The sequence below is a fragment of the Coregonus clupeaformis genome, chromosome 7 (genome assembly GCF_020615455.1).
Source record: "Coregonus clupeaformis isolate EN_2021a chromosome 7, ASM2061545v1, whole genome shotgun sequence".
Classification (NCBI taxonomy): Eukaryota; Metazoa; Chordata; class Actinopteri; order Salmoniformes; family Salmonidae; genus Coregonus; species Coregonus clupeaformis.
Window position 1 is genome coordinate 31002124 of NC_059198.1, and position 14438 is coordinate 31016561.

The following is a 14438-nucleotide window of genomic DNA, read 5'->3' on the forward strand; positions in this document are numbered from 1 at the left end:
CTGGACAGAGCTTGAATATTTTTTTAAAATAATAGTGTGCAAATATTGTACAATCCAGGTGTGCAACGCTCTTAGAGACTTACCCAGAAAGACTTATAGATGTAATCGCTGCCAAAGGAGATTCTAACATGTATTGACTCAGGGGTGTTAATACTTATGTAAATTAGATATTTCTGTATTTCATTTTCAATAAATGTGCTAAACCTTTTAAAAACATGCTTTCACTTTATCATTATGAGGTATTGTGTGTAGATGGGTGACAAAAAAATTTATGTAATCCATTTTGAATTCAGGCTGTAACAACAAAATGTGGAATAAATCGAGGGGTATGAATACTTTCTGAAGGGACTGTAGGAGTTGGCAAGATGGCACTAACAGATCTGAGACTTGAATAGCTGACAGGGACTTTGGGTGGCTAACGGGGTGGGACAGGACCAAGGGTTGGTCAATCACTGTGTGTGTGAGTGTGAGAGTGCTACAACATTACTGGGTTTGCAGGATATGGGGGAGAGCGAGGGGCTTCTCAGAGACCATGGTCGGTGTGTGTGTCGGTGTCCGGAACCAGTTTGCCTTCAGTGTGGGTGTGGGGGGGGGTGCAGTGTTGGTTGGCCACCTCCATGAGATCAGACAGAGTTCTAACCAGAAGAGGGGTTATTTTCTGCAGCCTTAATTCACTTGTGAATCCAATTGTCCACCCTTCTCCCAAAGTGTGCACTTGCAAACTCCCCATCATGGATACAATGGATTGGTGTAAGCATTGGCTGGAAGGAGTTTCCACCAACCGTTGTTGGGGAGTGTGCAAGTGCACACTTTGGGAGAAAGTTGGAGAATCGGGATGCAGTCTTGGAACTCATACACACCTATACTCCCACATATATCAACACATATTAAAGAAGGAACCTTAGGAAGGCAATTGGTGTGCAAAGCTACTTTCTGGCCAACATAAAGGGAATAGATAGTCGCCTGATGATATAGGTGATGATACCTGAGCAACACAAGTCCTACGAAAGACCACTGTGTTTTGTGGGCCTCAACACTGTAGCCCGGTCATTGAACAATGACCTAGGACCTGCTTGCCATCCCTTTTCTGCCAGTTTAGCTTTCTTTGTTTGGCAAAGGTAAAATGGTGTCTACTCTTGGTCATGGAGGACTGCATTGTTTCATGTTTTCTGCCATATCTATGCCAAATTAACACCCTAGCCAAACCCACTGTTAACAGTGCTAAATCTGAAATGTTATCCCATCATACAGGACAAAGGACAGGGTATGACATACAGGAACTGAACAACTAACAGTAAAGCACAACTATAAACAAGCAACAATAACACAAATTGAGCTGTTACAGATGTGCTGCATCATCACCAGCACAAACTCAGATATTGTACTCAACTGTTCACAGCGGAACATTCTCGAACTAGATAAATCAGTAAACCTTTAATCAAATTCTTAAGCATTCCATCAGCAGGCACCAAATTCAATAATGATGACGTGTAAGCACGAATAAAGAAGACCGATGTATGTAACCAACTTAAAAGCGAAGTCCTTTTCCGCCAATTACCAACACCCATGCAACAACGTTGACTGCCAACCAAAATGTGACCAACACTGGCTTGACACTAGTAACTGACATAGTGTATGTCCTTAAAATCAAAGAGAGAGTGTCAATTGCATACTCCTGTCCTCTCTCCTCACCTCCTCAATACCTATTGGAGGAGAAGGTCAGAAGGGAGGAATCTCTGGCTTTCTCATAAAATGGATTAAAGAGAAGGAGGTGAGGAGAGAGGATGCGAGGAGTATGCAATTGAGATTCTCCCAAAGTGGCCTCGGAAGCCTCTCATTTGATTTAGCACTAGAATACCAGCAGTTGATTACAGACTGACCAGTGCTATTTATCTCTTCTTTCATGCCAACAGCTGAAGATCTTAGTGATTTCTGTTTCCAAATGTTCGTAATGATCCATGTGTGTATGTGACTGAGTGTTTTTTTTTTTCAAGGCAAAACGTGCTCAAGAATCGTATATTTATTCAATAATTTTTTGTTTGAGATTCTTAAGTATATATATATATATACTTCAGATATTATAAAAACAACAGGACATTTTTATGTTGTGGCATACATAACACATGTGTAATTATGAACAACATGTAATTATATATGTATGAAATAACATTTTTAATACATTATTATTAACCAGATATTACTATGTTATAAATGAAGATAATATATTGTATCTATTATTAAAATAGCATATGTCTATATGTATTAATGCATTTAAAGTGTGTGTGTTTCAAAAGAACATTATGTTCATTATGTAAGGTGTGGCATTGTTTTCTGAGTCAGGAAACATTTTCTTTGTCATGTTTTACTGTTGCAAACCTTTCTGGGGCGAAACATTTAGGTAACACTTTATTTGGATAGTCCCAAGTAGATGGGTTGTAGATGGTTTGTAGATGTTCAATAACTGTCAATAACATTTCAACTAACTATCCACTAACCCTAACGCTAGCACTAACCCTAAGCTTACCCTTATCCTAACCCTAAACTTAACCCTTAACCTAGCCCTAACCTTAACCCTTACCCTAACCCTTATTCTAAACCTAACCCTAACGTAACCTTAGCAAACATTTGCTTATCAACAGCTACTTAGTCGATACTATGACCATCTGTAGATCATTTATATGGGACTATCCAAATAAAGTGTGACCAACAATTATGAAGAAAAAAGTTGAATAACATGACATAACTACCAATTATATATACATTGTGTAAGAATTATGTGGTCTTTGTGTGCTACTACGGAGTTGGGAAAAAAAATAGTCGTAATGCTTTTGATGTGAAGATTTTTGATTAAATTAATCAGTTAATTAATTAAGGATAAATGTACGTAATTATTTCCTTTTTGTTGCTTGTTTGTGAAAGATCTGATGTAGATGTGGTGGACTTTGTCAGGAGACGATCAATAAAGGAAAAGCTGTGGTATGGTTGAACTTGAGTGCAATTATGTTTCTTTATTTATTCATGTGGGTTTTACTATTTAAACCCAGCGCTGAAATATGTCTGGTGTTATCCTTTGTGGCTGATATGATTCTCTACTGTCTGATCTTCTTCTTGCTACCACAGCATCCACAAAATAACCTGGCGAAGGCAGCGGACAAGCGGGAGCCAAAGGAGGGCTTCTTGTGTTTCTCTGCAGCAGCTGAAACTACAGATCAACAAGAGATCAGTACTCTGACAGGCCTGTAATAGCTGCTGTCACCTGTATTTCAATTGAACACAGCTTTACACAATTCCGCACAACCTGTAACCTGTAACCTGAGCATTTGTTATGTTAGGAAAACTTACCAGGCAGGGGTGCCACTGAATTATTGAAGTTATTTCCTTTACGAGGCTTGGAAGATTTCTTCTGGCTTTTGTTCTGAAACTTCGCTGTCTTTGATAGAGTTTTAGGCACCTCAGGCTGTTGTTAACCACAGAGGCATAACATGACATTGACTTGACATTAATGTTTTGCTATAATGTATTTCTCTAATCAATTCTTTGAAATGAAGATACTTCATTTCAATGTTTTTGAATGTGTAATAGTCTGTGAGATATAGTGATAATAGTGTTGCTACCTCAATGGGAGTCCCCTCAGCAGTCTGGCAGCAGGGGATGCAGCGCCAGCCTTTGTGGCCAGCTGCCCCTGTGCTGCTCTGAGTCACAGCCATGTTCTGACAGTCAGCTGTTAATGCAGCATTGTTAGCAGAGCTGAGGTCTACCATCGCCTCCAGTGAGGCCAGCCAGGAGGCATCTAATGAGGCTTCTGCCTTGAAGGAAGCCTGGCTGGGATTGGACTGCCAGAAGGATGAGGTGCTGTGCTCTGTCTCGGCTGAGTCCACTGATTCAGCTCTGCACTCGTCCAGTTCAGCTTCAAGAGAATACTTAGACAAAGTCTCTGACATCATGTCCGGCATCATGCAATCTGGAGATGCACAACAGTTAAATCACAAAGATAATTGGGTCCTTATGTCATGTTGATACCATCAATAATCTATTATTTCACTTATCTTAAAGAAATGTGACAGCGCTATGGTTGTGCACCATATAAATACCATGTTGTAAAAGTCAGATTTTTTTTCCAATACAGCAAATCTGACTTACTAATCATCTTAGCTTTGTATGGACACTTTATGGACAGACCTATGTTGATCAAACCAAATATGCTTGTACAGATATCTTACTGTTGTTTGAAGTACGTTCAACCTCATCATCATCACATGCCTCTTGGAGACGTTCTTCAACTATGGCAGCAGTCTGTTCAACCTCATCATCATCACAACCCTCTAGGAGAAGTTCTCCAACTCTGTCAATGAACATGTCAGATAGAAGATCATTGATGGTTTTCCTAGAGCTGGGCTTGACCACGCCCACTTCACCTGACTCTTGTGTGATTGTGGAGTCATCATCACTCTCCAGGCATGCACTCCTGGCACTAGAGAGGGTGGGAGAGACCACCCAGTTCCTCTCTTCCATGCAGCTGTAATCCTCCATGAAGGATTCCACAGGAGGGCTGTGTGGAACACTCAGGAAAGTCTCCAGAAGGTTCTTGACCGCCCCCTCCGCAAATCTGTAGAGGAGCTCAGTACAGAACTCTGTGGACAGGTCAAGGCCTCCACTCAGGTTGGTGACTGTCGTGTCTGAGAAACACGTTCTCACTGACGTCGTCTTCGCCATTTTGGACTCCAGGATCAGTCGCACCACGTGCGAGATCAGTTGCTCAGAGAAGCGGCGGAGGTTAGGGCTGCGAAGGAACCCTGCTAGGTCCTTGGAGTCCAGGAAGGCACGCATGGGGCACTGATACTGAGAGCCTCCCCTGGATGAGGTGGACCTTCTGTCCTTTATGGGATTCACCAGATCCACGATGGAGGAGAAGATAGAGGTGGCGGTGATGCTGGCCTCATAAGCCATGTCCTCATCACCTTGGAGGGAGATGTGGTTCTTATCCACAGCTATGTCTGAGGAACATCCTGGAGGCTCTATGGTTCTGTCTGGGATCAGCTCTGAGGTCTCCATGGTTACAGATGGGATCAGCTCTGGGGTCTCCATGGTTCCATGTGGGATCTGCTCTGAGGTCTTCAGGGTGGAGTTGTCCCCCTGCACCACAGGAACCTGAGCATCCAGCATCAACCGACTCTTCAGGATCACCATCACAGAGTTGACCAGGCTTTGGCTGATTGTCTTTTCCAACTCTGACCTGGTGACCTCTTTGGACTGAACCGCACCGATGGTGTCCTTTAGGCCGTGCAGAACAACAGACACAATGTTGCTGGCTGCCAGGCTGGTAGTGGGAGTGAAGCGGCGAGAGCCTGGTGACACAGCTTCACACAGCTCTGTGGATCCAGAGGCTTCGTCCTCACCGCCCTCTGTGATGATCTCCTCCACAGCCATGATAATCCTCTGCTTCACCTCAGGGGTGAGGAGCTCGTCTGGACTCTGACTACCAGAGAGGGAGGCAGCACTCTGCCCTGATGTCTGGCTGCAGTGTGAGGAACATGACTGTCTTCCCTGTAGGGAGGTGGTGCTGTGCTGCTCAGAGAGAGAGGGAGCCCTGCCTGTCTCTTCCCCAGCAGTCAGGCAACACTGGGACTTCTGACAAAGCGGTGATGGAGGAGCCAGGGTTCTGTCATCAGTGAAGCCTAGAGACTTGTCCTCCAATACAGAGAACCTGGTGTTGCTGTACGCGCTGGTCACCGTGTCTGAGCAAATACGGCTGATGTGCTCGTCTGAGAGGAAAACCCCTGGGTTGATTCTCTGCCCAATGTCAACTGTCTCCAAGGGACTCTGACTGTCAGAGCTTTCTCTATCTGCAGCTACAGCAGGATTCAACACCATGGGGATGTTCTTGAGAATGCCTGAGAGAAGAGCCCCCATCTCAGGGTCGCTAGTGTCTACTGATGTCATAGTCCAGACCCCTTGTAGAACCACAGCCACCACCCTGCTGGCCATGTGTTCTAACTCAGCATCCGTCCTCACCTCTCCACCTAACAGGGATCCAAGGGCCCGCCCCCCCAGAAGGCGACCAGTAGCGTCACCCTGGCCTGTAAGGAAGCTGGACATTTTGGGGATGATTCTCAGTCTCACTGGGGAGGCACCAGAGTGTGGAGGTGTTGATGATGATGTTGATATTGATGGGGCCTGTAGCAGCGAGGCCTCTGATGGGGACCTTCTCTGTGGATCCTGTTTAGTGCTGGAGGAGGATCTGCTTCTCAGAGCTTTGCACAGGGAGATGGCAGGGAGGAGAACTTCAGTGGTGACGGTCACCACCCAGTCGATGATGCCATCCGATGCGTGACTCAGGTCCTCCAAACTAATCTGAATTTTGAAGAAAGGAGAAAATAAAAACATTTCAGTAGAGGTTCCTTTTTAACCACTGTGTTGTTGAATCAATTCATAATTTGACAACGCTTTAGTCGGCAATGAGACACAGGGTAACCTTTCTCAATGTGACTTAAAGGAGAGTTACTGAAATCTCTGAACTAATATCTTATACTAATAACTAATCCCTTAAAGGGGCAATCAGCCGTAGAAACTATAACAAAACGGAATGCCCCTGTTTCAGTAAAAAGCTGAGGGATGGTTTTGGAGAAATGTAACCACTCTCAAATTCATAAATAGAGGATGCCAAGGACTGACCATCCATGATATCAAGACTATAGTTTTAACCATGTTTTGAGGCTGTTTGTTTACATTTACTGTGTTTACAAACATTAGAGTAAAACAAGTTCATATCTTGGGTTCTGATGGGGTACGACAGTCGAACTAAGCTAATGAGGCATTTATAACTTATCTTCTTCAAGATCAATGGGTACATATCATTAATTTATACGTCCACAAATAGATATAGCACCAGCTGATTGCCTCTATAAACTCTACATAATGGTTAGACTCACCACACCATGTAGACATTCATTCGTGATCCTCCGTTCTCTGAGATTGTCAACAGGGAAATTATGTATTTATAATTTACCCTACATACAGTAGGGTGACATGATTTCCTGTACTTTGTTCATTTGTAACACATTTCACATTAGGCTTCTTATTGTATTAAATTTAATTAAAATACATTTTTTTTAAATCAGGGGACTTCTTTTGTGGAATGGTTATATACAAGAAAAAACTACACATATATTTTAAAAAAAACACAGTTAATACATACAGTACCAGTCAAAAGTTTGGACACACGTACTCATTCAAGTTTTTTTTCTTTATTTTTACTATTTTCTACATTGTAGAATAATAGTGAAGATATCAAAACTATGAAATAACACATATGGAATCATGTAGTAACCAAACGTGTTAAACAAGTCAAAATATGTTTGAGATTTGAGATTCTTCATAGTAGCCACCCTTTGCTTTGATGACAGCTTTGCACACTTGGCATTCTCTCAACCAGCTTCATGAGGTAGTCACCTGGAATGCATTTCAATTAACAGGTGTGCCTTGTTAAAAGTTAATCTGGAATTTTTTCTTAACGTGTTTGAGCCAATCAGTTGTGTTGTGACAAGGTAGCCACCCATTGCCTTGATGACAACTTTGCACACTCTTGGCATTCTCTCAACCAGCTTCACCTGGAATGCTTTTCCAACAGTCTTGAAGGAGTTCCCACATATGCTAGCTGTTTTTTAGACAAACCATCTAATTGGGTTGAGCGGGAGAGGCAGTATGCAGCAAATAAAAGTGGTCATTAAAAAATGAAGTCACTAAGCCAATGGGTATGCTGCAGAGTGTGCCTTGAATTCTAAATAAATCACAGACAGTGTCACAAGCAAAGCACACTCACACCATAACACCTCCTCCTCCATGCTTTACAGTGGGAAATACACATGCGGAGATCATCAGTTCACCCACACGCGTCTCACAAAGACACAGCAGTTGGACCCAAATATCTCCAATTTGGACTCCAGACCAAAGGTTACATTTCCACTGGTCTAATGTCCATTGCTCATGTTTCTTGGGCCAAGCAGGTATCTTCTTCTTATTGGTGTCCTTTAGTAGTGGTTTCTTTGCAGCAATTCGACCATGAAGGCCTGATTCACACAGTCCCCTCTGAACAGTTGATGTTGAGATGTGTCTGTGACTTGAACTCTGAAGCATTTATTTGAGCTGCAATTTCTGAGGCTGGTAACTCTTATGAACTTATCCTCTGCAGCAGAGATAACTCTGGGTCTTCCATTCCTGTGGTGGTCCTCATGAGAGCCAGTTTCATCATAGCGCTTGATGGTTTTTGCGACTGCACTTGAAGAAACTTTAAAAGTTCTTGAAATGTTCAATATTGACTGACCTTCATGTCTTAAAGTAATGATGGACTGTCCTTTCTCTTTGCTTATTTGAGCTGTTCTTGCCATAATATGGACTTGGTCTTTTACCAAATAGGGCTATCTTCTGTATACCCCACCCTACCTTGTCACAACACAACTAATTGGCTCAAATACATTAAGAAGGAAATAAATTCCACAAATTAACTTTTAACAAGGCACACCTGTTAATTGAAATGCATTCCAGGTGACTACCTCGTGAAGCTGGTTGAGAGAATGCCAAGAGTGTGCCAAGCTGTCATCAAGGCAAAGGGTGGCTATTTGAAGAATCTCAAATACAAAATATATTTTGATTTGTTTAACATTTTTTGGGTTACTACATGATTCCATATGTGTTATTTCATAGTTTTGATGTATTTACTATTATTCTACAATGTAAAAAAAAGTAAAAATAAAGAAAAACCCTTGAATGAGTACGTGTGTCCAAACTTTTGACTGGTAGTGGACATACACTGTAACTGAACTTACTCAGCAGACAGTTTCTGTAGTACACTGAAGCCCTGTTGGGAGCGCTGTTTGCTGGGTTTCTGAGGATGCTGCTCTCCACTGACTCTGGATCCTGAGGTCACTGCAGCCTGACTTGTCTCCCTACAGCCAGAGGAACTGGAGGAAGCCTGGAAGTGGACAGTATCATCACTCACAGATGCATCCCAAATGGCACCCTATTCACTACTTTTGTCCCCAAATGGCACCTAACATGCAAATGGCACTATTCCATTTGTCCAGGCCTGTAAAAAAGTAGTCAGGCCCTAGTCAAAAGCAGTGCACTACATAGTGAATAGGGTGCCATTTTAGGAAAAATAATCGTGATTTATGAAAAAACTATTTGCAGGGTATATAAGTTACATTTCTCAGTCCAGTCAAGTAACCCAACACTTACTTTAATGGGCAAAGGGTCAGAAAACTGCCAGTTGTAGTTGAGTAAAGTGATGAGAGAGATCAAGTGCTGTCAATTACCTGATAGATAGCCAGATTACAAAACCATATATCTGCTGTTACAACAATCAAACATTGTGGGCTACTTACAGTTCTATGCTGGTCCTCCAGCCCTAACACGTTAGGGTTTGTATCCATCATACACGCACCTGGATTTTAAAAAGAAAAGTAAATTGTGAGAAAAGCTGAAAACAAGAGAACGTCATTCATCATAATCTCATAATTAATAATTATTATTACTCATGAGTTCTCTTGAATTTCTTAATTCAGTTGTTGATCCAAGCACTTAAAAATATACTTAAAATATACGAATCCACAACAGCCTACAGATAACAATATCTGCCGATGTGAGTAAAGTGATTGATGAACCTATTTTAGAATACAGTTCATGTGACTATAATTCTATTTCTATGGCAATTGCCTTTGTGACGTCACTGTTTAAAACCCAAGTGTTGGTCCCGTTCGTTCGCATTGATGTTGTGAGTAGCTTGCTGTCCATAACACGGACAATGTAATTGTATCGGTGTGAACCCATTAGGGAAATCAATCACCTCCCTTCAAGTCACAAAATGTTCAGTTTCTCAGTTTAGTTTCTGATGATTCACTACTCAAATATTCCCTTATCTCCACTAGATGGCGGCAAAGCTTTGAAGTGAATTTTCCAGTGGCGAGCAGACTAGATTTATATCACATGTTCTGACTGATATCTGAAGAATTACATAATTCAGCGTACAAAAACAACAACTGAATACCTATACGGTAACACTTCCTTTTAAGGGGTCCTTGTTGCAGTGTAATTACATGTGTAACTACACTGTAACAAGTATTGTAGTTAACTGTCAAATCATAGTTGCAGTGTAATAACAACATGTAACTAACTGGTGGTAATTGCGGTCTGTAATTCTTGATACCGTGCTTGTTACAACTGGCAGGTTTCCACTAAATTCACCAATTTATTGTTTCGCTTCTTCTCAGCTGCATCCGATTAATTAATAACTGTGACAAAGGTTGGGATCCCTTGTGGATGCGCTGGGTGTCTGAGAGATTATAGCCTACACTCTAAAAATGAGGGGTTCAACAAGCGTTCTTCTAAGATCTTCAAAGTTCTTCGAAGAACCTTAGGGTTCTTGGCACTGAAAATTGCACCCAAAGGTTATTCCAAGAACCCCATAGGTGGTGGGGTTCATCGAAGAACCTCCTTAGATTGTGGGGGTTCTTGCAGGAACCTAACTGCCCAACTGAAACTTTAGGATTTGAATTTGAAAGGATAGCAGGTGCAACTGAAAAATGTAAAGATCTCCTCAATTTAAGGTAAGGTTTGTCCCTTGTATGATCTAAATTGATATTGTTTTCTGATGAGACTATCCATCTTTTCATATTTGTGCAAATCTTTCTAAAACAGAAAATGGACACAATTCAATGGATATCAATCAACGAAGAGGTAAGAATATGTACTGTAGGCTATAAGAATATGTTGAAGGCTAGCTGTATTGGGTGCAGATGACTGAACTGCTCACTTTTGTGTCTGTGTCTGCAGGTATACAGATGAGGAGGCATACAAAGGTATGTCAATTGGTATTGGTATGTTATGCAGATCACATTTACCATCCTTCTCCTTTACCTCTACAATGAATATCCCATAGGGCTCTATATTATGGACAAGGTATGAAAACCATTATCAAAACAGTTTTTTTTTCCATTCACATTTAGCAGAAAAACCAAGGTATGAATACTGTCGTGTGTTTCGTTAATCATCTGTATAACTACTCTTTTTTGGATTCACAGACATCAACCTCCCTACACCTCTGATGAATATAACAGGAAACCTTGATCACCATGCACTGCAAAATCCTTCTGGCTATGGATATGGAGAACATCAACACATTAACATCAACACGACAGAGGATATACCCATTGGGACTTGGGGCTCTGCTGGGAGTTTACCTCATATTTAGATTTTTTTTATTCTGCTTTGCCACTAAAATCATAATAAACACTGACAACTAAAATATTGTGCTATTGTTGTTATTGTTATGCATATTAGTAATTATAAGATTAATAGGGGAGGGGGGTAGTTCAAAAATGAACCCCAAAAGGTTCTTCAAAAGTTTATTTGAGGATCCATTAAAAGGGGTTCATTGAAGAACCCTTTTAAAGAGTTCTTCGAAGAACTTACAGGGGATCCCCCACAGTTTCAATTTGAAGAGCCCCTAAAGGCTCCTCCAGGAACCTTTACTTTTTAGAGTGTATGTTCAATAACAGTGTGTTATATGTGAAAATGTGATCATATTATAAATTGTATTTTAATGTTTAAGGACTCTTGGAAGATTAGCCCAAATGAGGACCAAAAGAGATCCTAATAAAATAAAATCAATCCCCAGATTGCTCAGTTTGGCCGGGTGGCCAGCTCTAGGAAGAGTCTTGGTGGTTCCAAACTTTTTCCATTTAATAATGATGGAGGCCACTGTGTTCTTGGGGACCTTCAATGCTGCAGAAATGTTTTGTTACCCTTCCCCAGATCTGTGCCTCAACACAATCCTGTCTCAGAGCTCTACGGACATTTCCTTCGACCTCATGGCTTGGTTTTTGCTCTGACATGCATTGTCAACTGTGGGACCTTATATAGACAGGTGTGTGCCTTTCCAAATCATGTTCAATCAATTGAATTGACTCCAATCAAGTTGTAGAAACATATCAGGGATTATCAATGGAAACAGGATGCACCTGAGCTCAATTTCGAGTCTCATAGCAAACGGTCTGAATACTTTTTTTCGCTTTCTCATTATGGGGTATTGTGTGTAGATTGGTGAGGATTTTTATTTATTTAATCCATTTTAGAATAAGGCTGTGAAAAAGTCAAGTGGTCTGAATACTTTTCGAAGGCACTGTATTTACCATTTTCCGTAGAATAAATATTTTTAGGAGAATACACACTATGTATACATTCAGAGGGTAGCTGGTTTCTGTATTACAGTCCCACCAAGTATTCATATCACTGACAGACTTTTCTGAGATGTTTTGACTAACACCGATTGGTGTTTTTAAATCATTGATGAAGGATTTTGAGGCTGATTCCTTGACCTGTCAATGTTTTTAAATCGCTGTTTTATGATTTTGTTATACTCCTGTGATTTCTATGGATGTTTACTAGATTACTTTTAGTTTTTCATGTTGTCTGTCTGTAATTGTGTAATGACTTGGTGCTGCCTATCTTGGCCAGGACTCTCTTGAAAAAGAGATTTCAAATCTCAATGAGCCCTTCCTGGTTAAATAATAATAATAATTTGCCATTTAGAAGACGCTTTTATCCAAAGCGACTTACAGTCATGTATGCATACATTTGTACGTATGGGTGGTCCCGGGGATCGAACCCACTACCCTGGCATTACAAGCGCCGTGCTCTACCAATTGAGCTACAGAGGACCAATAAATAAACGAGGACCTTTTAAATAAAGGTTAAATTTAATTAAAATATATCTAAGGTAACCAGTTATAACCATAGGCAAGTACATAAGGTGCTCCATCTCTGTAGGTGATCTGTCTATCAGGTCAAGATCAGTCCAATAGGTCCACCTACACCCTCTAAGGATATGTATAACTTAACATTATGTCTTCAGAGAAACATGGATTCAAATAAAAACTTTTTTAGATTCGCCTTAGAATAACTTCAAATTGTATTTGTCACATGCGCCGAATACAACAGGTGTAGACCTTACCGTGAAATGCTTACTTAAAAGCCCTTGACCAACAATGTAGTTCAAGAAATAGAGTTAAGAAAATATTTACTAAATAAACTAAAGTAAAAAATTAAATAAAAAGTAACACAATAAAATAACAATAACAAGGTTATGTACAGGGGGTACCGGTACAGAGTCAATGTGCGGGGGTACAGGTTAGTCGAGGTAATTTGTACATGTAGGAAGAGGTAAAGTGACTATGCATAGATAATAAACAGTGAGTAGCAGCAGTGTAAAAACAAAGGGTGGGTGGGTGGAGGGGTGTGTCAATGTAAATAGTCTGGGTGGCCATTTGATTAACAGTTCAGCAAACTTATGGCTTGGGGGTAGAAGCTGTTAAGGAGCCTTTTGGACCTAGACTTGGTGCTCCGGTACCGCTTGCCATGCGGTAGCAGAGAGAAGAATCTATGACTTGGGTGACTGGAGTCTTTGACAATTTTTGGGGCCTTCCTCTGTGTAGATTCAGAGTCTATCTGAGTTCTGTATTGCATTTCTATAAAGTATTTATACCATTGACTGATGTTGTATACCATTGATAGATTTTAGATGCACAAAAAATAATGTGGTTTTGGTACACAGTCATACGATATGTGGTATAGAAAAGTGCAATATAGGTGAGTACATGGGGAGCTATATCTCAGTAGATAATCTGTCTATCTGGTCAAAATCACTGATATAGGCCCATCTCCACCCTCTGGTGTTATGGATAAGTTGTTATTATGTCTCCAGAGAAACCTATACTGAACAAAAATAATATATAATAAACGCAACATGCAACAATTTCAAAGATTTTAATGAGTTACAGTTCATATAAGGAAATCAGTCAATTGAAATAAATTAATTAGGCCCTAATCTACGGATATCACATGACTGGGCAGGGGTGCAGCCATGGGTGGGCCTGGAAGGGCATAGGCCCACCCACTTGGGAGCCAGGCCCAGCCAATCAGAATATGTCCCCCCCCCCCTCAGATAATACCGCAGCTGAAGAAGCCGGATGTGGAGGTCCTGGGCTGGCGTGGTTACATGTGGTCTGCAGTTGTGAGACCGGTTGGACCTACTGCCAAATTCTCTAAAATGACGTTGGAGGCGGCTTATGGTAGAAAAATGAACATTCAATTCTCTGGCAACAGCTCTGGTGGACATTCCTGCAGTAAGCATGCCAATTGCACACTCCCTCAAAACTTGAGACATCTGTGACATTGTGTCGTGTGACAAAACCACACATTTTAAAGTGGCCTTTTATTGTCCTCAGCACAAGGTGCACCTGTGTAATGATCATGCTGTTTAATCATCTTCTTAATATGCCACCTGTCAGGTGGATGGATTATCTTGGCAAAGGACACATTTTCACTAATAGGGATGTAAACACATTTCTGCACAAAATTTGAGAGAAATACACTTATTGTGTTTA

At 41.1% G+C, this 14438-nt stretch overlaps 1 protein-coding gene across 1 annotated transcript; it reads right to left on the reverse strand.

Moving 5' to 3' along the window:
* Nucleotides 1-275: 275 nt before the first annotated feature.
* Nucleotides 276-9617, reverse strand: LOC121569722. Its single transcript, XM_041880875.2, has 8 exons — nucleotides 9531-9617; nucleotides 9381-9439; nucleotides 8823-8968; nucleotides 6930-6966; nucleotides 4221-6351; nucleotides 3615-3961; nucleotides 3343-3457; nucleotides 276-3202 (listed from the first exon to the last, which is right to left on the reverse strand). The coding sequence occupies exons 1-8, from the start codon at nucleotides 9532-9534 to the stop codon at nucleotides 3090-3092; spliced, it is 2952 nt and encodes a 983-aa protein (XP_041736809.2). The 5' UTR covers nucleotides 9535-9617; the 3' UTR covers nucleotides 276-3089.
* Nucleotides 9618-14438: the final 4821 nt, after the last annotated feature.